General features: G+C 52.6%; 1 protein-coding gene across 1 annotated transcript in view; it reads left to right on the plus strand.

The window, feature by feature from the left end:
* HCN4 (hyperpolarization activated cyclic nucleotide gated potassium channel 4) overlaps positions 1-24,567 on the plus strand; it is a 72,659-nt gene that overhangs the window by 23,030 nt on the left and 25,062 nt on the right. The window contains exon 7 of the mRNA XM_011967127.1: positions 6-283. Coding sequence (XP_011822517.1) covers positions 6-283 — 278 coding nt within the window. The remainder of the gene's footprint in view (positions 1-5; positions 284-24,567) is intronic.

Here is a 24,567-nt window from a genome sequence, read left to right on the forward strand (position 1 = left end):
CCCAGCAGCCACCGCAGCCGGCCTCCTCCTCCTGCGAGCAGCCCTCGGCGGACACCGCTATTAAAGTGGAGGGAGGCGCGGCCACCGGCGACCAGATCCTTCCGGAGGCCGAGGTGCGCTTGGGCCAGTCCGGCTTCATGCAGCGCCAGTTCGGGGCCATGCTCCAACCCGGGGTCAACAAATTCTCCCTAAGGATGTTCGGCAGCCAGAAAGCCGTGGAACGCGAGCAGGAGAGGGTCAAGTCGGCCGGATTTTGGATTATCCACCCCTACAGTGACTTCAGGTAAGGGGCCACAGCTATGATCCTATGGGTGCCCTGCACGGTGCAGGCATGCCTCCTCCTGACCCTGCCTCCCAGCTGGAGTTAACTTTCCTTCCTTGCGCTGGAAGCTCCAAAAGAAGCAGGGCGCCTCTAGGCTCCGAGACACCCCCAGGCCCCCTCCTGCACCGCGCTGAGGGAACTTTCCTGTGTTCTGTCACCGGTCTTCTCGGGTCTGGGCTGCATTGGAGACAGAGTAAAAAGGTGTTCTGAGCCTGGCCTACCCCTGCCGGCAGCCAGGATAGGGCTCTGCCACCTTAAGCCACACATTCCTCCTCCCCCTTCAAGGCTGCAGAGTCAGGATGGCCATCCTAGAGGCAGCTCCGGGTCATTCAGCCAGCAGAGCAGGGCCATGAAGAGAGACAGACCTCTTAGCAACGGGCCAGCTCCTCGGGTACTGACAGCAGGCATTATTATCTGCTTTCTGGTGCCCTGGCAAGCTGCCGCTGGGTCCCTGGAGGACCGAGGTCACTGGGGCCTCAGGCCGGGATGAAAACCCCCTGCATCCACCGTAACCCTGAGCTCAGCTCCTCATGCTGAGTGGTGGGCCAGGAGCAGGCACCCTGGGCAGCTGGCATCCGGAGCGGCAGGGCAGAATGACCTTGCTCATAGTGATGGATGAAGATGCCTGGTGTTCTGATTGATGAGCCGCTGTCCTGTACCTCATGCTTGTCCAGTGGCCCATCCGTAACCCGGAGACCCAAGCTCCAGCATCTGCTTGGTCTCTTATGGGCCACTCGTGGGTCCCCAAACAAGGTATGACCGCCAGTCAGGGAGAGGGACCCTGCCCCCTTCCACATCACCTGAGTCAGATGCCATTAAACAGCAGATACCACTGGGAGCTTGTGGACATATTTGTGCAAAAAGAGGAATTGTTGGTTGTCTCTAGGGTTGGGATAAGGGATGCCTTTACCTAAGTGAAGGTCCTGAGGTTCCCTAGTGCCCCTCTGGGCTTTCCTGATACATGAGATTGTGATGAAGGTCTGGGAAACACTTTTCAAGCTGAGTTTAATTCTCTTGTTCTCTTTCTCTGGGCCCTGCCCCCTACTTATCTCCCTTCCTTGCCTACCTTGCTTGCCTGCCTATAAAAATGAGCATTTTGCCAACCCAGAGCCCTCTTTGCAAACTCCAGGGAAGCTGGGTTTGTAATGAGAGCAAAGCCATTTTCCATCCAATGAGAGAGATTTCTCGCACTGGGAATGACCAGTCAGACAACACTCGGTGGCTTAAAATAGGTAGTGAACAGAGCCCCTCCCCCCTTTTTTCCTTTGAGAGACTGCTCTTCCTAACCCTAATATCTCCAGGGTTCCCATTCCCAGAGGACTGGGGAGACCAGAGGGCAGGGTAAACAGACAGCCATAGTCATCAAATTGTATGAGTAAATGTGGGACCCTCCCATCACGAATGGTGGCTAGGTTCCCTGTGCCAGGTTCCTAAAGGGTAGACTTGCCTCTGGCCAGTACTGGACCCTGAGGATCCCGGGCTGAGCTAGAGGAGTGAGCAGGAGCTAAAAAACGGGTGTCCTGCATTTTTTCTCCTGTCTCTCAACTCTTCAGTGGTGGTGATAGGCAGTTCCAGTACCAACCACTTGAGATTGGTGAGGGGTCCTCCCCTCCCTGGCCCAGGTCCCTGCTGTCTTTGTTGTCAGAAAGCATCTGTTCAGGGTTCTCATCACCAAGCCCTTTGCCTGGGGAGCCTACAAGAGGTCAACCCCAGGCATGCCCATCCTCCCTCAGCAGCAAACATTGGCTGGGGACCTTCTGGATGCTGGGCCTGGTCCTTCCTGTTTCCCTTACCTTGGATGGTGAAGAGTGAGGACTGGGTCGATTTCATCAGATAGGATCCTTTTCCCCTTCCTGGTCTTACCCCATTCTTGTGTGTCTGTCTGTAGTCCCCCTGCTGCAGAGTCTCCCACTAACTGCAGGCTGCCTGGGGCATGGCTGCAGGAGAGGGTGTGGGGATAGGGAAGCAGGGATACAGCAGAATTGTTAAATGGGCAACAGGAAAAGGGTCAGAGTGGGCTTTGAATTTGGGTTTGTGCAACAAGCAACAGGGACTGGTAGCTGCAAGTGGCATGACCCCTTTGCACAACCTTGTAGCTGTCTGGAGCTGGGTGGGGTGTAAGGAAAGAAATCCAAGAAAGACCATCTGAGTGTGTCTGGAGGAGTGGTGGCCATGCCTTTCCTGCTTCTAGGCCAAAACAGCAAGTCTTATTCTCAGAAGGTCAAAGAGGCAAGAGCCTAGCTAAGTCTTCTAAGCTTAGAAAACCCACCACTCAACCCCACCTAACCTACCCTACACTGACCAGCACCCCCAGCCTCAGTCTCTAGAGTTTTAGCCACTGGCCTTGGGCCTCTGTGTAGCCAGTTGCCATTGCCCACCTTAGGCTTCACAAGAGCTTCTGCAAGCATTGCTCAGGCTAGTCAAGGATTTATTCATCATTTTGACGGGCAGGAAGCATTGATCCAGCAGAATTGGTTTAATAAAGAATTGCCAGCAAACCATGATAGATTGAGTTTGCGGTTTGGAGTTCAGGGCTGGCTGTGATGGACTGCTTCCGGCATCTCCCCTTGCTGGGGAAGGAAGGCTGGGTGCCTTTCCCAGGAGAAGGGTGGGCTGTGCTTTGAGGGACCAGCATAACCTGGGCCATGGCTAATAATAGGCTTTTCTGGGCTGCCTCTGCTTCTCATTACTCTACCTGCCCCTGATCCCACCCCCCAGTAGAAAAGAGACCATGCCCTGGCTACCCCCATGGCTCCTCCAGGCTCCCTGGGCTTTTCTGGCTTCCCCTTCCCTCCAACTCCCCATCTGCCTTTTGAAACTTGTATTTGTGGTGTGTTAAGAGAAGAGGCCAGACCCTCAGGACATGGCTCCCCGGGCTCCTCCCCAAGGCTGGCTGTGCTCTTAGGTCCTGGATGGGTCCTTCCTTCCACACAAGCTGTGTCCTGGAGAACCTGGAACAACAACAACAACAACAAAAACAGTATCTGGATAATCTTGTTTTTCTAAGAGGAGAGAAAAGAAATGGAACCTCAAGTGCAGATGTAGCTGGTTGTGTTCCCGGAAGCTGGTCAGGCTCAGGGAGTCAGCCTGGGTGTGTGTATCTAGGTGTCTGTCTGAGCGGGTGTCTGGGGGCTGTGTGGGTGGATGTGGAAGCTGGTGGGGAAGTCCCTATGTGGAATGTCAGTTCCGGAATTGCTGCTGCACCCCCAAAGCTGGCTCAGCGTTAATAATGGAGGCAGGCAGAAGCTTGGCCTTTCTCATCCCCCTGTCCCTACCCTCTCCTAGACTGAGCCTCCTGAAGCCATGAGGAAGGGAAGGCAAGGGTGCTTAAAGTGTCCTTTCCTTGGGGCAGAAAGAGCTGGGCTCCGAAATCTTGGAAACTGGGCCAGTGGCCTAGCAGGTCCCAGGGGTGTCCTGAGCTGACTTCCTTCTGCCTGCTGGTCACTGGCACCCCGTCACTGCCATTACTCACCTCCTGTCACCTCCCCAACCCTGACTGCTGTAGAGCCCTGCATGGGTTATGAGCCTTCTTTGAGCCCCAGTTTGCCCATTTAGAAAATGGGAATCTTGTTGCCTGTTGCCACGTCAAGCACAAATTGTACAACTATGGTCGCCCCGCCGACAGCTCTGCAGTGAGCTGAGAGAGGAGCAGTGATGCTGTTGTGAACCACACCTCCTCTGCCCTCACAACTTCCTTTCCTTGGTTTTGGGAAGATCACATGGACCTCTGTCCTTGGCTCAGGCAGGGGTTCTGAACCTTCTTGGGGTCAGAGATTTCACTCCATCCAGAAGGATACCCAGGTATCCAGACACATAGAGTGTGGCACTTGATTTCTGGTGTCTGTGGCCTTCTAGGTTGAGGACCATCTGGGGGCTCAAGGTTGTGAACCCCTCTCTAGGCCGTCCCAGAAGAGAGCCTGGGCCTGGTGAGAGGCAGGCACCCACCTTCTCTGGAGCCTGGCAATGGGGGTCTCTTTGCAGTCTGGAGCGTGGGCCTCCCATTGCCAGCAGGATGGAAACAAAAACAGGGCTCAGAGTTGGATGCCTGAGGGAGGAAAGGGGTTCTGCCTGGGCACTGGTTTCTTTTCTGTTTCCTCAGTCCTACCGCCTCCCACCTCTCTCCCTTTGAGTCCTGGGAAGGACTGTTCCGGCAGGAGGTGGAAAGGAGGAAGAGGCAGCAGCCTGACTCTGGGTCTGGGGGTTCTGAGGCCCCTTCCTTCCTGGGCTTTCCTGGGGCCATTTCCCAGGAATGTTGTTAAGACTCTCAGTGTGCAAAGCCAGGCGGAAAGGAGCCGCAGGCTGTGCTAGAGGGGGAAGGGTGCCTAGTTGCAGAGGGGAATTCCAAGGTGAGCTGCCTGGGCTGTGCTTTCAGCTGGCACAGTGGGCAGCATGGCTGTCTCTGGGGATGAGATGTGTCCCACCTGACAAGGCAGGGGCTGCTGGAGCTCAGGACCGAGATGCTCCTAGGATGCTGGGTGCACAGAAACCCGATAGAGGCAGAGAGCCAGGACCCCCATACTGCCTGGCTAGAGAGACCTTGGCTCCAGGTTCTCCCTGCTGCAAGGCTCAAGCTCCTGGTCTGGTGGCTACATGATAAGGCTGGGGGTTACCTTCGCCCCTGCTTGGCCCTGCCACACCAGTTCCCTTAGCTGCTGTGAGCTTTGAGGCTTTTTGGCTGCCAGGTAGCCGCCTGCCTCACACAGGGAGCTTCCAACTGTGCTGACCTTTCTCCCTGTCCATCCACCCTCCTCTCCCATGCTTTAGGGCCCACTGTCCCCAGGGCCTTGTGGGATGCCCTCTCAGGCCACCCTGGCTGCCATCCATCTCTCCCTGGCTGACCACCCTGTGGCATTTGGACGGAGCTCTGTGTTTGTTACAATGCAGCTTCTCCTGCTGTAATGTCATCCGACTCACCTGGAGATCTTGTTCAATACAGATTCTGAATCAGTAGGTCTGGATGGGGTCTGAGATGCTGCATTTCTCATAAGCGCCCGAAGAATGCTAATGTGGCTGGTGCCCAGACCAGGACCATGCTTGGAGTATTGAGGTTACTGTTCATGCGCTTGTTCCATGCTTAGCCCAAGCTCCCGAACTGAGCTCCCTGAGGGCAGAGCTCCGTTTTATCTCTTTGGCCTCAGAGCCTGTGGCCTCTGTCCTCAAGCTCAGCATGGCAGGATAAAGTCTGTGAACTGGGCTGACCCAAGCCACAGAGGTCTGCCTGCCAGTGTGGGGATGTGGGATTCACAGCTTGCTCTTCCTCCTTTCCTGCACTGCTGCTTGGACCCTGCTGGTCCTGCATGCTGGCTTTTGGGATGGGTGTAAACAGGAAGAAGCTGGGTGACCAGAGGACCCTCATTAATCCATCCTGTCCCACCACTTTTGCAGCTTTTCTCCCATCCAAAGGGCCAGAGGGGTGGGCCTGGCCGGGGAGAAGGGGCAGAGAGTACTGTGACTGCTGCGTTGCAATGAGATTTCTGGAAAGGAGCAGATGTCGGTATGAGCACAGAGGTGACTGAGCAGGGGAGCCAGTGACTCTGACAGGGGCCAGCTGAGAGGAGGACAGAGGCATCCAGGCCTTCTTCCCAATCTTATGTCCTCCTTCCCTGCCCCAGGCTATGCCCAGAAGCCTCCCCTGAGGGCTGGGCTTGCCTGTCACTTCTCCGTGCCCCCTCCTACCCTGAAAAGCATTAGCTTCCATACAAATGGTGGGGCTGAGAAGTGTCATAGCAGCCTGAGTGGCCCTTGTGCCTGCCACAACACTGGCCACCATGGGGGAATTCACTCAGAGCAGAAGGTCCAGCCCCAGTCCCCTGGGGGCTTGTCATAGAACTGAGGAGGCAGCCGGCTCCTGCACACGCTCACTTGGCTCAAGGGCTCTTACAAAGCTGCGACTGCCAGTTGCTAATTAATAGAAGGGCTACCGAGGCTGACCAGACAGTCTTGCTTTCGCCCAGGGGATGCTGAAGAATTCACATTGCCCAGACAGAGGGCCATGGGCCGGCAGGGGCATTGTGTTGGCTTTGGAGAGGATGTTCTCTGCCAGCTAGGCTTCTTTACTGAGGAAGCATTGCCAGGGCCCTAGAAGTCTGCAGTGCCACGGGCTGGGAAGTCACTTGGAGACACTGTACCATCAGCACCCACTCGGGTCTGAGGCGGAAGGCAGCACAGAGAGGTGGTGAGCTCCCCGTCACCGTGGGCGCTCAAGATAAGACTGAGCAGTACTTCGATCAGAGGTTGCCAAGCAGCATCCCTTGCACCGAATACAGCACCCAGATGTGCTCTGTTTGGCCAGCATAGTGTGTCATAACAAATCTGAGCCAATGTTTTTAAATGGAAAGATATAACCTGAAAATATGGCTCTTGGGCTTCTCTTGAAAAACTGGAAACTCTGGCAGCCCTGGCCGCACATTCCCACTCCATAGCAAGGAGCTGAAGGAGACACTAGAGGCTGCCTCCTTTACATCGGCTTTTGCTCTGCAGTTGCACAGGTCCCCAGCTGTCGCTAAGGCCACTGTCTTACACCCAGCCACGTCATTCATGCCATTTAGCTGCCTGACCCCTGTAGGCTTCAGAGTTTACAGCCCTAGACTCAAATCAACAGAGACTAAAAGCCAGGTGGGTTCACAGATCAGTAACCACCATTTACAAAGCATCTACCATGTGCCAGGCTGTGCTGGGAGCTCTATATCTCCCGTTTCATTTATTCTTCACGATGGCCCCCAAATAGTTTTATATCCCCAGTTTACAGATAAGGCTCTGACGAGGAAAGGAAAGAGAGAGAGAGAGAGAGAGATCCCCCAATCATGCAGCCATGAATATCAGAACTGGAATTTGACACTCCTCCTTCTTTTATGTTAGTGTTTAAAAAATTTAATTACACGAGTAGTTCAAGAAAACATTCTCCTGAGAATTAAAACATTGAGGAGGGGCTCAGAAAGGGATAGTCAGCAGGCACAGGAAATTGATCAGGCGTCGGAATATCAGATCTGGAGAGGCCTTAGCAAGCCCCTGGCCTGGAGCCTTTGTTTCATAGATGGGGAGCAGAGGAGCCAAGAAGGGGAGCACCTGGCTCAAGGTCACGGAGTATGCCAGAAGCGAAACCAGAAACCAAGTGAGTGGTGTCATGTCTGTCTGCAAAGGTCTTCAAGCTTAAGTCCACCCCCAGCTTCCCAGCCAGAGGGTTCGCAGAGAAGGCTTTCCTGAATGGTCCTGTCAGTTGGAGCTTTTTCTTGTCACTCTAGCTTCATACGTGTCTTTCTGGGATGATAGGTATTCTCAGGATCCCATCATAATTTAGGCTGCTCCCATGAGAAGGTAGTCTTCCCCTTTCTGAAGGTGCAGAGTCTGGTGACTGAGACATGCTGTCCTGACCCCAGATCTGGGGTTGCTGTTTCTGAGGATGCTGGGCTGGGAGGCTGGCTCACCTCCTCTTCCTGGGAAGGTCCTGACTGCTAGAGACCTTTGGGGTTTGGGGACCATGTCCGGGTGCCATTCATGCCCCTGTTCCTGGATGGGGGTGATTGGGGTTCAGAGGAGAAGGGGTAAGTGGCCAGTGGTATCTTTCTCTGATCCACTAGAGAAATGGCCACGTGATCTATTCATTATATACTTCAGAAAAGTCAGGATTTGGAGTTGATCTGTGGTTTAGGATTCAGTATGTGACCAGAATCAGGGCTCATTCTGTGACCATGGCTAGAACTCAGTCTCTGACAAAGGCTGGGGCTCAGTGTGTAACCAGGATTGGGGTTCAGTCCATGGCTGGGTTCAAGGCTAAGTCTGTGGCCAAGGGAAGGGTTTGGTCTAGGGTCGGGAACTGGCATCCTTGTGCAAAACCTTTGAGCCAATTTCGGTGCCCTTCCTGAGGTACCAAGGTTTGGGGCTCTACCTTTGTGCCCTGCCCCTCTTTAGGAAGCTTTCCCTAAGTTTCCTGAGCTCCTACACCTCTTAGTATCTGAGCCAGCTGCCTCTGGTCCTCTCTGGGAGGTAAAGTACAAATTATAAATAAACAACTGTGCCACTGCTGCCGATGCCAGAGTCATCACATCTCACACGTGACAGCTCCCCACCCAACTCTGCTCTCTCATTGTTTGGGGCTGGTGTTTGGTGTTCTTAGCCAGGCAGCAAGCTCAGGCACCCTCAGGGTCAGGGCTGGACCTAGAGCCGTGCCAGCTGGATAGAGGGACTCCCTCCACCCACTGCACCCCCAGCTCTGGGCTACCACAAATTGCAGAGCGAGCAGCGGGGCCTCCAGGTCTGATCACGGCAGCTGCGGGGGCCTGATAATTGGCTGCTGATGATTTTGTGTCTGTCTAAGCATTTATCTGTGTGGGTGGATGTGTTATGTCTGCGTGAACGAGGCTTTCAGAAATTAATACATAATGGGGGCTGGCTAATACATTATCCTCTGGGCTTGGGGAGAGGCAAGCTAAGGGAGTCATGCCCTCCAGAATACCGTATCACCCATTCCAAGGCTGTTTTCACCATTAAGGGGGCTGGAGGTGGCAAAGTGGAGGGTAGGGTTCCACTTCTGGTTTATGGGAGGGCCGATGAGCAATAGATCAATGTGGGTTGATGGTCAGGGAAGGCATCCTGGAGGAAGTGACTCTGAGCTGGAGCTGAAGGAAAGAGGGAACCATTCTGTGCATTTTCTTGGAAACTTGAGCTGAGGGCTGCCTGGCTGGGGTGGGTGTTGGCAGATGCTGGGGGCTGCTTATTCAGAACCTGCCTCTTTTAACCTGCACTCCTTAGTCCCTGCCCTTCACCCTCCAGGACTCTAAGCAGGCTGCCTGTGCTGCCATCTGAGTATGTGTGGTGTGTTTGCCTGTGTGTGTGTGTGCATCCTCGTCCTAGCTGTGCAGCCTTTGAGAAGACTCGCTTCTCCTGCCGTACTAGGCCCAGAAGGCAGATGTTGCCTGCAATAATGTCACTGAGCGTGTGGCCTGGAGCCCAGAAGTAATTACCCTGCAGTTCCCCGTTGGAGGCTAGAGCAGCCCCTGTTAATGATTAATGTGAGTCCCCAGCCACTGTATGCCAAAGCCAGCCACGGGCTTCTCCCACCTCCAGTATCCTCAGAGGATGTGAGGGCACTTGTTCCCTTCCCCAAAGACAGGAAAGACCCTCAGGTCCACAGGTCCCATCCATGCCATTAACACCTTTTAGAAGAAACTTGGTCCAGCAGGGGAGACTGCCTCTGGGGCCTGGCTTCCTGCAGCGTGGGGGCTGGCCCGCCCCAGATCTCTGGGTCCTGCATTTTGAGCCAGCCTGGCCCAGAACTGCCCACCCTCCCACCCTCAGTTTCCCCTCCTGAGTCTCATCCTGTTCTGCTGGGTGACCTCAGCAAGCTCTTCTCCTCTCTCAGTGTCCAGGGTTGGGGCTCAGTCTGAGGCTGAGAAGAGAGCAGAGCTAATTGACCAAATAGGTATTGAACCCTGAATCCTGACCCCATTAGCACAAATTGAGCTAGCAGGGCAGGGACAGCGCTGCTGGCCAGTAGAGCTTTTGAGAATCTCCCTCCCTCTTTCTGGCTCTGTCACTGAGGTCCAGCCAGTCATGATCCTAGAGTTCTGCAGCCCCTGGGGGCCAGGCACACGTGGAAGATCTCTTACCTAGGGGCCAAGTTTTGTGGAGGCTTTGCCGGCCCTTGTCCTGGGGAGCGGGGCTGGGGGTCTTGCTGGCATGTTGTGTCCTTTTGGTGAGGCCTCTTGAAGGACCCCCTCCATTAGGTCATGGCCTCCGTGGAGGGAATGCCAGGCTTTCTTTCCTTTGTTTCCGGGGCATCCTTCCCAGGAAGTGATGCAGCAGGAGCTTAATGAAAATGAACTGAAATGCCATTCTGGAAAGGGCCTCAACCATGCTCTCCTCCCAGCCGCCCCTCCTAGGGGGCAGTCCCCTCCTGGAAGCTCAGACCTGGCCTCAGAAGAGCTCAGGGTGTGAGGACTCATGCAGATTGCAGGGCGCACTGGATGACTGTGGGTGGAGGGTCCCTGTGGAATGGGCCAGCAGGATCATGTACTCTGGGACTGGCAGAAGAAGGAAACAGGAAAAGCTGTTCAACGTGTCCCAGAGGTTCTGGGGCATCATCATCCCATTGGGTTGCTCTGCAGCTCCTGGGGACAGAGTGTAGGGGACAAGCCTGTGAATCCAACCAGTAGAACACTTGGCTCTGTGCCGCCCAGCTGTATGGACTTAACTGAGGCCTCACCTCTCTGGGTCTTGCTTTCCTCCTCTGAAAATGGGACCAGAGAGGGGTTGGGTGTTAGCAAGATCCCAAAACCTAAATTGGCAGCTGCTGAAGAGTCACCTGGGTGCTTATGTGATCACAGATGCTCGGGCTCCCTGGGTGAGGCCGGGCAGGTACAGTTTTAGGAAGTACTCAGGTGATTCTGCTTCCATCACTTTGGGAGCCAATGAGCTGAACATCCCTAAGGCCCCATCTGTGTTAACAGCCTGCAGTTCTCTGATTGCACTGCATTTGCCTTAGCCCTACAGTGGCTCCCCAGAGCTTGGGGTAAAATCCTGCCTTCTTAGCCCAACATCTAACCCCATTGGTAATAGGCCTCCCTCTCCAGGGAACTTTTACACCCTTTTTTTCCTTGTGGGTTGTGAGGAGTCAAAATCATAACATTCTGAGGCCAGGAGGGACCTCAGAGAACATGGCCCCACTCACCTTCCTTGTTAGACTGTGTTTTCCTGGATAGAAGGCAGCACAGCACGTTCCCTCTAGCTCTGTGTCCCCAGATGCCCCAGAGAATCCTTGTTATTTGCTCCCAGGCTCCATCCCATCAAAAAGGGACGGTGTAGACCCTCCCAGAGTCAGTATTTAGCTACTCTTTATAGGGAAGCCTTCCTGTGGCCTCCTTGTTAGCCCCTTCCATGACCAATGCTGCCTACCTTAAGAAGTTCTGCCCCAGGCCAGGCACTGTGGCTGACTCCTGTAATCCCAGCATTTTTGGAGGCTGAGACAGGAGGATCACTTGAGCCCAGGAGTTAAAGATCAGCCTGGGCAACATAGTGAGACCCTATCTCTACCATAAAAAAAAAAGAAAAATTAGCTGGGCACGGTAGTGTGTGCCTGTAGTCCCAGCTACTCCAGAGGCTGAAGTAGGAGGGTGACTTGAGCCCAGGGAGGTTGAGGCTGCAGTGAGCCAAGATTGCACCACCACACTCCAGCCTGGGCTACAGAGTGAGACCCTATCTCAAAAAAAAAAAAAAAAAAAAGGCCAAAAACAAAGGAGTTCTGCTCCAAATCCATTTCCAGTGCTTCATGTTGCCCCTCAAGCCTGTGTCCTCCCGCCGCTGGCAGTGCCTTCCTGCGTGAGCAGGTGAGCTCTCCCACCTAATTTCCCCAGAGGGCGTGCTCCCATGCTACTCCACAACAATATTCTATTTTGGTTCCAATCTCCTGAGTGGGAGGACAGAAGGTTCCTGGGGGAGTGGTGTTGGAGCCTTCTTTGATTCTTGTAAGCTGGACTGAGAAGTTCAGTTCTCCAACTGCTTGTTCCCTCCCCCATCTTCCCCGGTGGTCTTGTCCTCTGGGTGAAGCACAGAGAGGTTAGGCCCTGGCCTCAGGGAGCATACATCCGGGCAACTTGGAGCACTGTGGAGCAGATGTCCCCTGCTGTGCAGTTTGGGGGTATGTGTGTGTGTGTGCGCGCACATGCATGTACATGTTCACTGGTATGTTTCTGCATGTACAAACATAGGGTCTCCCGAGGAGGAGTTAGCCCATCAGATAAACAGTGGGTTTTCATCTCAAAGTATTTCTTTTGCCCAGGCCTGTCCTCACTGTGCTGTTGAGAAGGTACGGTTGCAGTCCCTTTCTCAAGGAATTCTCTTCCTGTATAACCTTCCCAGCCCCTCGTGTACCCTGGAAGAGCTCTGAGTTCTCAAGCTGGCATTCAGGATGTCTCCCACATTCTCTTCAGAGCTGGGAGCTGAGGTGTCAGGGTTCCCTGAGATGCGCGTTCTTCTGTGAGTGAGCTGTCGATCTGGCCAGCTGCCCTTGGCTGACCTCTTTAGCCTCTGCACTGCAGAGATTCATGGAACTCAGCATATCTTTGGAGATGTCTAGCTTGCTTTGTGCCAATGGGGAAACTGAGGAAAAGTCAGTGAAGGGAAGGGACTTACTCAAGGTCACACAGCAAGTTAGAGACAGGGATGGGACTAGAACTTGAGAATCTCAGGCCCCTGACCTGGACACCTTCCATCGCATACCATGGGCCTCCTTCCTGTAACCCCTGGGCTCTAACCACAGTGCTGTCTCCTGACCAGTGGACCTACTTGGGTGCCTGCCTTCTCTTTGACGCTTTAGTACCCAACAGGGCATGCTACCCCCTGCTCCTTTCTGGAGCAAGCCTGGCTGAATTTCTCCTCCCCCCTGGCTATCCCCAGCCTATGGGATACAGAGTCAGAGATTCTGCATCAACCCTCTTATTCCCTTCCCTTGGCTCATGGCCCCATCTGCCCATGGAGCTGGCCTGGATTTTCAGCTCCCCTGTGGGGTGTGTCTGTCCATCCTCTATACTGAGGGCTTCTTGAGGTGGGACCATTTTGTGTTCCTCAGGATCCTCCTACCTCTCAGGCCAGGACCTGCATCTTAATGGACATAGAATAATGATGATGATGATGATGATGATGATGATGGTGGTGGCCCACTTGAATTGAGTATTTATGCCATAGAGCATATTGTAAATATTATCTCATTGGATCTTCCTAGACTCCTGTGAAGTGAGGATTAACGTTCTCATCCTGCACATTAGAAAACAGGCTCAGAGAGGTTAAGTGATTTGCCCAAGGCCTCACAGCAGAGCACCTAGCCACCATACATCTACAATAGCCTGGCCACACAGAAATGTGGTCCCTGCACCAGCAGTCTCAGCATCACCTGGGGGCTTGTTAACAGTGCAGATGTTGGCCCCACCCCACAGCTGACTGAAGTCCACCAAGTCTGCAGCTCAGAAAGTCCCCAGGTGATGTGTGTGCACATTGCAGTGTGAGGGGCGCTGTGCTGTATGGCTGAAGGATCACAGGCCAAGAAGAGAAGACTGGGTCAGCTGTCACCCTCACATAGCTCACCTTCTCCTTGGGGAGAGGCTGAGGCCAGCTGTCACTGCATCATGACAGGCAGGACCTCAGCCCAGGATGAGGAGGTACCTTAGAAGAGGCAGGGGTAAAGGGTCATAATTGGGTTTTAAGAAAAACAAAACAAAACAAACTTTGTTCCTTAAATATTGATAAACATAGAAAAATTGGAAAATAAAGGTACACCCAAATCCAAACAACCCGCCTATAAACCAAGCCCCAGATGCCCTTGGCTCTAAATCGGACTGTGTCTGAGGCAGCCCTAGGCAGCCAAGGGAGCAGCTACCTGGGAGCCCTGTGATTCTGAGTCAGAGATTTTGAGGTGGGTTAAAAATAGAGCCCTAGTGGCCAGGCGGGGGTGGGAGGAAGACAGCAATTTATCTATTGTGGTGGGGAGACCCTGGGGTCAGGGAAGAATAGCGAAGGGAGGATGGGCAGGAAGGAGGCAGTGGGTGGGGGGTGTATTTCCCTCCAGAGACCTGAACTGAGCACCCAGCCTGGCTCAAGAAGGCTGTGGGAGGTGATTTCAACCCTGAGGGTACAGGGGGAGGCTAAGATGCCAGTCCCAGGACACAGGCAGGGAGGACTCCAGCTCACTCCGGGACAAAACACTCCCCCCACCACCAGAGAGGCAGCTCCTTCTAGGGTATGGGATGGTGAAAGGGGCGAGAGTGGCTCTGCCTCAGAGAATGGCAAAGAGGAGCTAGACAGGTACGGGGTGCGGAGGGGGAGTAATAGGTGCTTTCAAACAGTTATCAAGGTGTGGGGAGGGGAGGCAGGAAAGGCATCCTCATGCGTGTCACATGTGTGTGTCATAGGCTGGCATGCATGTGATGTTAAGCTATCCTCCCTTGCCTATTACACCTGCTCTTCAGACGACTGCCCGCTCTCCAGCTTCATCATTGATTTCCAAAACATCTTCTCATCCTGACCTCCTGGTCGTGGCAGTGGCTTTGCCACGTATTTCTGCTGACCACTTAGGAGCTGGGGACCACTTAGGTCTGACCGCTTAGGAGCTGACCATTTAGGACCACTTAGGTCTGGGGACCAGGGTCATGCTCTCCCCAACACATGTTAGAGGACCCCTCACAGCACAGGCCATTGTTTAAAGGTAGATGAATGTTTCTGATTATAAAGGTAATATCTGCCTGTTATGGGGAAGGTGGAAAAGGTGGAAAGGTGAAATGGAGAAACTCAGAGTCACGATATTCCCACCCTTAGAAATCATCAATGTTAATGATTTAGTGAATTCTTTCTTTGTTTTATTTTTGGCAGTCTTTTCTTCTTCTGGCAACAGTCTTCCATCCGTCTGTCCATCTGTCCATCCATCCATCCATCCATCCATCCGTCCATCCATCCATCCATCCGTCCATCCATCCATTTAACAATAAGATAACCTTACTGAGACTCCTCCCCACCCGTTGCCCAACTGTGTGTTCCCATCTCGGAAAAGGAATAGAAATCATTTCTGCCCTTGGGGAGCTCACAGTAGCGGGGAGCCCTAAGACTCCTCCTGGGTCTGTCTGGTTGGGGAATGGAGGGGATTCTGGGAAAGCAGTGGAGTTGCCTCCTTCATCCCCTCCCCAGGGCTCCTGAGTCTCGGTACTAGGCCTATTTGGGACGAAGGGAGAACCTCTAAAATCCCCTGCGGTGGAGGTGGGGTGGAGGAGCCGAGGAGGTACACCCATAATGAGGGGGCTTATTATGGGTGGTTGGTTCTGCCCCCACTGCCTACACAGCTCAGGCTGGAAACGCAGTCAGGGCCTTGGTTGCAGTCTTTAGCCACAAGGTCCCCCCACCAGTTCTTTCTCATCCCATCCTGTCAGAGACCCCAGGCACCCTGTTTCTTCTGGCCCATGTCTGTCCACCTGCCTTCTCTCCCACTTTCAATGCCTCCGCTCTTTCTCTGCCACTTTTCCACCACGATCCTCAGCACCTGGTGGAGCCACCTGCCGAGGGCTGTTGCTGTGAGTCTTGGGGGTTTGGATATACTAAGTTCTTCTCTGATCGTCAGAGGCTTGTGGAAGCCTGGTGGGAAGGAGTCTGTTTCTGAGGGCTGCCCGCATCATGTGGCTTCTGCTGGGCTCCCTGCCACTCAGCCTTTGGCACACACTCCTGAGGCATGCATGGCATGCACGCATCTGTTCACCCATCCCCCATCCACTCATTTGTATGTTTCCACCCATTCACGTATTTATCAGGAGCTACCGTATAAAAGGTACTGTGCTGACTTCAGAGAGTCAGTGATGGCAAGTTAGACAGTCACACACACAGTTTCATTATAACATGATAAATACCATGGCAGGGCAGTGCCTGTGAGGGGCAGTTAACTGGATTTCATAAGATACAAAGAAAGCTTCCCAGGAGAAGTGATACCTCTTGTGAATCAAGGGGGATAGGTGGGTACAAGTGGGAGAAGAGTTCCAGGCAGAGATGACAGCATGTAGGAAAGCCCAGAGGCAAAGAAAGTGCCATGCGTTGGGGACACTGAAGGCTGCTGAATCTATCTGCAGCAGAATGTGCAAGGAGAGGAATGGGGAGCATGAAGGCAGGAGAAGGAGGCAGAGTCCAGGCCAGGAAAGGCCTTGGGGATGACAGTGAGGAATCTGAATTTCACTTGGGAGGTGGTGGGAAGCGCAGAAGGATTTGGGGCTTGGCAAAGTGTGGAGAGTGGATTGGAGGAGGGTGCTGGCCCCAGCCCTGACCCTGAGGCGTGTGAGGTCCTCGACCGGCCGGGAGCTCCCCTGGGAAGCTGTTGGAGTAGTCCCCATGGTAGGTTGATGGCACACATTGGATCCAACGTGATGAAGTGTTGGAAGGCAAGGGAAATAGAAGAGTTGAGGATAACTCTGAGGTTTCTAGGATATACTTATGGATGCCTGGTGGTACCATTTTCTGGAAGCACAAGAGTGTGGAGGAAGCTGTGAAGCTCTGTCTGAATATGGCAAGGGTGAGGTTCCCGTGGGACATCCAGTTGTAGACACGTAGTCAGCAAGTGGACGCATGGGTGTAGAGTTCAAGAGAGGGGTATGGTTTACAAGGCAGCAGAATAACAAGGCCATGGGAGTCGGTGAAGTCACCTGGAAAGAGTGCATAGAGCGGGAAGAGATGAGGGCCCCAAGGAGCAAAAACATGGAAAGGTCATGCTGAGGGAAAGGGGGGTGTTCAAGGGAAGGGAAAGGAGAGGCAGTGAGAAGAGAGAAAAGCCAGTGGAGTGGGTTTTCTCCTTGGAAGCCAAGGAGGAGACTGTCTGCAGGGCAGAATGTTCTACAGGGCCAGACAATGCTAAAGGCCGGGGAGGAAATGGACTGGAAAGTGACCGTTGGATTTAGCAGCAGGGTACATATTGGTGACGTGCTGAGGAGTGGAGAGCAGCATCGCTTCTTGGCCTTTGGCTAAAATCAAGTGGAGTGGAGAGGAGCGCTGGGTGAGGCGCATGAAAGCGGGAGTGTGGGGACAGTGACACCTCCTTCAAGGAGCCTGGGAAGAGATAAGACAGCAGGGGTTCGGGGAGGGATTTTTTTTTAAGTTTAGAGAGCTTAGAAGGAAAAGCTGATGGGAAAGGATCAGTGGAGAGGGAGAGATGGAAGAGATAGATGAGAGGGAACCTTCTGTAGATTAAGGTCCCTGGGGAGGAAAATAGGGATGGTATCAAGAGGGCACGTAGAAGAGCCGCTGATTCCCTTGTGGCTGGGAGGAGGAGATGGGATGGGGGAGATGCTGCAAGGTGGCAGAAAGAGGAAAGGGGCACTCTGGCAGCTTTTCTTTTCTCTGTGTGACGTAGAAAGTGGTATTATCTGCTGACTCTGAGAGAAAAAGTGGTGGTTTCAGAGCTTTGAGGAGACAGGAAATAATTTGAAATAGCAGCTGTGGGGAATGGGCAGGAAAGTTTACTAGGTTCTCCTGTAAGGATCAGGGGAGGGAGGTGAGGGCTGTGAATGAGGCTATGATGAGGGCATTGAGGCACGAGGAGCTAAGAAACTTGGCTGTTTAGTAGGACTGGTCTGAGGTTGCGGGATTCTTTACACAGCCCCCATGTGAACATGAAAAGGGTTGATGCTGATCCTTGCCTGGGGCTGGGATTTCATGACGGTGTCAGGAAGAGGGGCATGGGAGTTAAAGGCATTGGTTTTAGAGAGGCGAATGAGCTGGACCATTGTGTCTGGGGTGGATGGTGGTTGGGAGGACGTGTGAGGGTTCTGATGGGAGGATCAGAGGAGTCAGCAGACTGGATATTCCCAGTACTCTGAAAAACAGGTGCAGCGCAACTGAATAGAAGAGCTGGCAGGAAAGAAGGGCAGGTCGTACAAGAGGACTGCAGAGATGCAGTACCTGGAGGTGGTGATGTGGTCAAGGGTGCGCTTTGGAATAGACCATTGAGGTGGGATTGTTAGTCAGGGCGGCAAGCTACCAAGAGGCCAGGGTGTTGACTGGGTCAATGATACGAAGTAGAAGTCACCCAGGACAATGGCAGGATTTGGAGTGGAACGGAAGGTTGTGAACCAGGTGCCAGCATTGCCAAAGTCCTTGAGGATGGCAGATGGATGCTGGAAGGATGGCCAGCAAGTGACAAGGATACCCAAAAGATCTTGTAGACATTTCTACCACAGGCAGTAGGGAGAGGGGAGGGTGCTGACTCACCCCTGACCCTGAGGTATGAGGGATTTGGGGGAGTGGTATCCTGAGGACACAACTAGGGTTCACTTAAGCGGGGAGGCAGTGGGGTCTGGGAGTGAAGAAGTTAAGGATGCAGGTGTCATGGAAGAGAGCACAGGAGAGAGAGCTGGGAGGGAGACAAGGAGCTTGAGGAGGCGCAGAGTTTGGGAGTAATAAAATACCACCAGCCAGATTGATATTTCTGTGGAGTGGTTAGAAAGTAGGCCTCTGGAGTCAGACTCTTTGGGTTTGAACACTTGGCCCACAATATATACCAAATCTCTCAACTCCTTGTACCTCAGTCTCTTCATCTGTAAAATGGGCATAATTATAGTATCTACCTTACAGGGCTTTTTATTAATGAGAATTAAATAAAGTAATCCAGATAAGGTACTGAGATTAGTGCCTGGCAAATGGTAAGTGCCCAAAAAGTATTGACTGCCCTCATCCTCCATTCTCACTGTGTTCAGTATCAGGATCTTTGCTGGGTCTGGAAAACCAAGGGAACGGGAAAGATAACCCAGAGGGCATACGAGTTGGAGACAAAGAGAATGGAGGCTGGAGACCAGGAAGGAGGTGGGGGCAAGGGTCCAGGTGAGAGACAGATGCAGAAGCCATCATGGAAGCAGCTTGACTAGACATGGTAACTGCTGGGGGTGTTGCTGTAGGGGTGGGTGGGAGGTAAGAGGCAGCAGTAAGGGATGGCTGGGAAGTTTTGGGCCTGGATTATTGAAATGCAGACTGTCATTCAGCTTTGAGGAGGAGGATGCTGAGTTCAGCTCTGGAGTCGTTGGCTGTAGGAGACAGCAGGCCCTCTGGGTGGATGCATTTTGCAGGCAGGTGGGAATGCAGGTCTGGTGCTGGGAGTGGCACTGAGTGGGAGCTGTCTGTAAAGTTGGAGAGGGTAAGAGATATGGCACTGAGTGTGCTGTTCACCTGGGAGAAAGCATGGAGACCCACGGACTATAGTCAGCACTGCAGGGACATGGGTGTCTGAGACAAGGCCCCTGTCCTCCAGGAGCCCATGGTGTTTTAGGAGAGCTAAAACCAAGACTCAGGCTATGCAGAGGCTTCAGTGGTCAGAGTTGAAGAGCTAGCTTGAAAGGTGGAAAATATTTTAATGACAAAACAGTGACATTCTTCTTCCAGCTGACAGGATTCCCAATGGATATCATTTGTGCCAAAATGTATGCAAGAAAGTATGCATGTGTAAAAATGGATGCATGTAGGAGGGCAAAAGACAAGAGTGTGTTTACAAAAAAATGTATTCATGGTATTGCATGTCGGTGTGCATGTGTGTATACATGTTCATGTCTGTGCATGTGCACATGTGCATGCATGTATATATGTGCATATGGCCTCAAAGGCAAGCATGGGTGTGTGTGGACAAGAAGAGGTTGAAGGAGGTCATCCCCAGCTGGGACCTCCACTTTTCCTACTTTCATTCTGTCACCCTTCCCATCCTTTTTAGCCTCCAGGGAAGGACAGGGCCCTTAGTCTAGTCCTTGAGGTCCCGAGGTCAGGGTCAGTCACCTCCTCGTGTCTTCCTCAGCTCCCTTAGGCTATGAACTTCCTCTCACACCAAAACATGAAATTTCCAGATATCGGTGTAATGGGCTGCTTGACTTTTTGCTATCCCCCATTCTTTCTGCATGTGGGACCTGCCCCTCCAGTGTCAGCCTATGGGCTGCCTGCCTGGGTGGACCCATTGGTCCAGGTAGGAAGTAAGGAGCTAAGACAGGTCTGGGAGCCTGGGGCTGCTGGGGCTTCCAGAGCCCAGTTGGTATCTTGCTGGCCAGGACTCCTGTCAACTTAAAGGGCACTGGGCTGGAGGAGGGTCCTCTGGATTTGGAGAGACTAGGGCCCCTAATTCAGGCATGTGCCAACTCCAGGATATCTGAGCCTGACTGCCCCGTGCTTCCTTGTCAGGGCGTGACACCGACCACCATGGATTCACACCCTAGATTGTGAGATTTATTCATGAGTGATTTTAGGGGTGGCCAGGTGATAAGGGAGCATTGGGCATCCAGCTTGAGGCTTTGGAAATGTTACTCTTCCTTCCTTTGTGAGCCTTCGTTTTCTCTTCTGTAGGACATGTGCAACCATGACTGAGTGACTGCTGATGGCCAAGGTGCCTTTAGCACTTGAGAGGCGTGCTACTTCCTCTACTTCAGACAGCCCTAGCACTGTCTCTTATACACATCTAGATGTGTATAAGAGACAGTAATTATAGTATCTACCTTACAGGGCTTTTTATTAATGAGAATTAAATAAAGTAATCCAGATAAGGTACTCAGATTAGTGCCTGGCAAATGGTAAGTGCCCAAAAAGTATTGACTGCCCTCATCCTCCATTCTCACTGTGTTCAGTATCAGGATCTTTGCTGGGTCTGGAAAACCAAGGGAACGGGAAAGATAACCCAGAGGGCATACGAGTTGGAGACAAAGAGAATGGAGGCTGGAGACCAGGAAGGAGGTGGGGGCAAGGGTCCAGGTGAGAGACAGATGCAGAAGCCATCATGGAAGCAGCTTGACTAGACATGGTAACTGCTGGGGGTGTTGCTGTAGGGGTGGGTGGGAGGTAAGAGGCAGCAGTAAGGGATGGCTGGGAAGTTTTGGGCCTGGATTATTGAAATGCAGACTGTCATTCAGCTTTGAGGAGGAGGATGCTGAGTTCAGCTCTGGAGTCGTTGGCTGTAGGAGACAACAGGCCCTCTGGGTGGATGCATTTTGCAGGCAGGTGGGAATGCAGGTCTGGTGCTGGGAGTGGCACTGAGTGGGAGCTGTCTGTAAAGTTGGAGAGGGTAAGAGATATGGCACTGAGTGTGCTGTTCACCTGGGAGAAAGCATGGAGACCCACGGACTATAGTCAGCACTGCAGGGACATGGGTGTCTGAGACAAGGCCCCTGTCCTCCAGGAGCCCATGGTGTTTTAGGAGAGCTAAAACCAAGACTCAGGCTATGCAGAGGCTTCAGTGGTCAGAGTTGAAGAGCTAGCTTGAAAGGTGGAAAATATTTTAATGACAAAACAGTGACATTCTTCTTCCAGCTGACAGGATTCCCAATGGATATCATTTGTGCCAAAATGTATGCAAGAAAGTATGCATGTGTAAAAATGGATGCATGTAGGAGGGCAAAAGACAAGAGTGTGTTTACAAAAAAATGTATTCATGGTATTGCATGTCGGTGTGCATGTGTGTATACATGTTCATGTCTGTGCATGTGCACATGTGCATGCATGTATATATGTGCATATGGCCTCAAAGGCAAGCATGGGTGTGTGTGGACAAGAAGAGGTTGAAGGAGGTCATCCCCAGCTGGGACCTCCACTTTTCCTACTTTCATTCTGTCACCCTTCCCATCCTTTTTAGCCTCCAGGGAAGGACAGGGCCCTTAGTCTAGTCCTTGAGGTCCCGAGGTCAGGGTCAGTCACCTCCTCGTGTCTTCCTCAGCTCCCTTAGGCTATGAACTTCCTCTCACACCAAAACATGAAATTTCCAGATATCGGTGTAATGGGCTGCTTGACTTTTTGCTATCCCCCATTCTTTCTGCATGTGGGACCTGCCCCTCCAGTGTCAGCCTATGGGCTGCCTGCCTGGGTGGACCCATTGGTCCAGGTAGGAAGTAAGGAGCTAAGACAGGTCTGGGAGCCTGGGGCTGCTGGGGCTTCCAGAGCCCAGTTGGTATCTTGCTGGCCAGGACTCCTGTCAACTTAAAGGGCACTGGGCTGGAGGAGGGTCCTCTGGATTTGGAGAGACTAGGGCCCCTAATTCAGGCATGTGCCAACTCCAGGATATCTGAGCCTGACTGCCCCGTGCTTCCTTGTCAGGGCGTGACACCGACCACCATGGATTCACACCCTAGATTGTGAGATTTATTCATGAGTGATTCTAGGGGTGGCCAGGTGATAAGGGAGCATTGGGCATCCAGCTTGAGGCTTTGGAAATGTTACTCTTCCTTCCTTTGTGAGCCTTCGTTTTCTCTTCTGTAGGACATGTGCAACCATGACTGAGTGACTGCTGATGGCCAAGGTGCCTTTAGCACTTGAGAGGCGTGCTACTTCCTCTACTTCAGACAGCCCTAGCATCAGGAGCATGGGCCCCCCAAATCCTCTTTGCAGTCTTCTCTTCGGTTTTGTCTCTGGGGCAGGGGCCGCACTGCTGTGGTAGGCTGCCTTTCCACTGTGATGCAAAAGTGTCAGAAAAGCGTGTCTGCCTCCCACATCCCTCTAGGGTACCCACAACCCCAAGAACTCAAACTCTGCAGTCCCAGAGACTTCTCTTAATCTTGCGTCTGTCTCTCACGAGCTGTGTAGTCTAGGGCAGACGCTTCTCTCTGAGCCTCAAGATCATCATCTGTAAAATAACAGCAGCCACAGTGCTAGTGTGAGGGATAAATGAAGTAATGCATGGAAAACCAAAGTAAGTGCTCTATACATGTGAAGTGTTTTGGAGTCTTTATGAATAAAGACTTTTCAGTCACCAAGGAGCCCCCAATAAAAATGCCCAGAGATATTAAGGAGTCACTTGCGATGCTTCTGACCAGCAGGATTGGAAATGAAGAGGGGCCAGCAAGCTGAGGATGCAGTACAGAAGCTGTTGCCAGGTTACCCTGGCTAAGCCCACTGAACGGGGACTGGCAGGTGTGCTGGGCGCTGTCCGTGGTGCTGAATGTCATATCTGGTTCTGTCAGGGCCCGGCTTTCGGAGATCTGTGCAAGCATCTGGCAAGGAGTAAGGAAAGGTAGTCCAGGAAGCCAAGGGCAGCTCCCAAAACCCAACCCCTCTCGCCTCCTCCAGAAGCACTTTCCTGGCCTCACCCTTCTAGGCCACCGGGATACCATTTTTATGGATACCTGGGCTCATTTGGATGGTTTCTTACACCATTGCCCAATTGCCTTCTATCCAAGCCTTGTGCTCTGACCAGACCATGAGTCTCTGGAGGTGAGGGCATCTGTGTGCTGAGGCAAATAGGTCTGTCATCTGATTGCTGGGGGCACATGTGCATGCATGTATATATGTGCATATGGCCTCAAAGGCAAGCCCTTGCCTCTTGCTACTGACTCTCCTGGGTCTATTACAGGCTCCTCTGTGATCCCACTCCTAGCAGATGTTTTGCTCTGGCTCTTCTCTGGGAGATTTGATCTTCCTACCTCTTACCTCTTTCCTGCAAATTTATTGATTTGAATGATTTATGTACTCGTTTCATAACATAGCTGGGCATAGGTCAGAGCATTTGACAGAAATCAGTTGATTTCCTCCTTATGACAGTGCTGCTAGTCAGGTACTGTGGTTATCCTCATTGAGCAGATAAGAAAACGGAGGTGTGGCATGGTAAGGTGACTTGCTAGTAAACCATGGAGCAGGAATCGAACCCAGGTTGGCTGACTCCAGGGCCCATCCCTCCTCCCACCATATTATACTGTCCAGCAGCTCTCTGATGTTCCAGGGTAGTGGTTTGTGGGAAAGAATGATCCAGGATCCCGACCCCAGCCCAGATCGAGTGCTGGAAATATCCCTGAGCATCTGGAAGCTCAAGATTGAAACCATTAGTCAGAGTGCGAGGAAATGGGTGTTTTTGCCTTATGCAATTTGGTTTTATGAAGACCACTAAATGCAAACATTCTCCTGTTAATTACTGTCTCAAATTTGGACTGTAATTGAGGGAACGAGAGCTGGGGAGAGTGTAGAAACCCGTTGGAGTGGCAGGCCCGCCCGAGTCAGCATTCCCAGCCGCCTTGCATCCGCTCTGTTAATTTTAGAAACTCCTCTAGCCTGGGTGTATTATTAGCTTTATGTACAGAGGGCCACATGGCCCTCAGTGGCCTTTCTATGCACAGTTAAAAAAATTTGTTTTCTTTTGTTTTTCCCAAGAGATTAAATGAAGAGGGATGACAGCAGAGTGTATAGAGGGGTGTTTGTGCGCTGTGCATGTGAATGGGGATACCTGCATGTGGCATCTAATGAGTGTACACAGCTGTCTTTGAGTGAGCTCCATGTGGCTGGGTAGAGCATGCATGGCTCTAGGGCACCCCATAGGTGCTGAAACCATTCTCCTGGGGCCCATGACTCATTAGCAGATGTGCTGTATTCTTTGTAGTGAAGTGTGAAGCTGAGGGTGGGTCCTCAGGCCTTAGTTGGGTTCTCTCAGCTGGCATACGGGTACTGGGGCCACAGGAGGGAGTGGTGGGTCATGGGATAGAGAGAAGCTGAAGTTGGCCTCTTGGCATCCAGCCTTATCCCCCATAAGGCCCTGTCTTGAGGCTGTGGAGAGCTTGGCTTTCAAAGGAGCTGCAGAAAGCTGACTCTCTGGAAACTGCCCTTCGCCACGCAGCGTGATGTAGGACAGCCATCTCACCCACCTTCAGCGAAACAGGTCCTACCCTCTCCTTGACTCACAGCCCCATTTTGAGTCTGGCAAACAAACGAACAATTTGCTCTGAAGTAATTTCTTTGCAACCTGGAACTCTGCAGGCAGGGGCACTTTGGTTTACAGTGAGACCCTCTGAAGA

This window comes from Mandrillus leucophaeus, unplaced genomic scaffold, assembly GCF_000951045.1.
Source record: "Mandrillus leucophaeus isolate KB7577 unplaced genomic scaffold, Mleu.le_1.0 Scaffold789, whole genome shotgun sequence".
NCBI lineage: Eukaryota > Metazoa > Chordata > Mammalia > Primates > Cercopithecidae > Mandrillus > Mandrillus leucophaeus.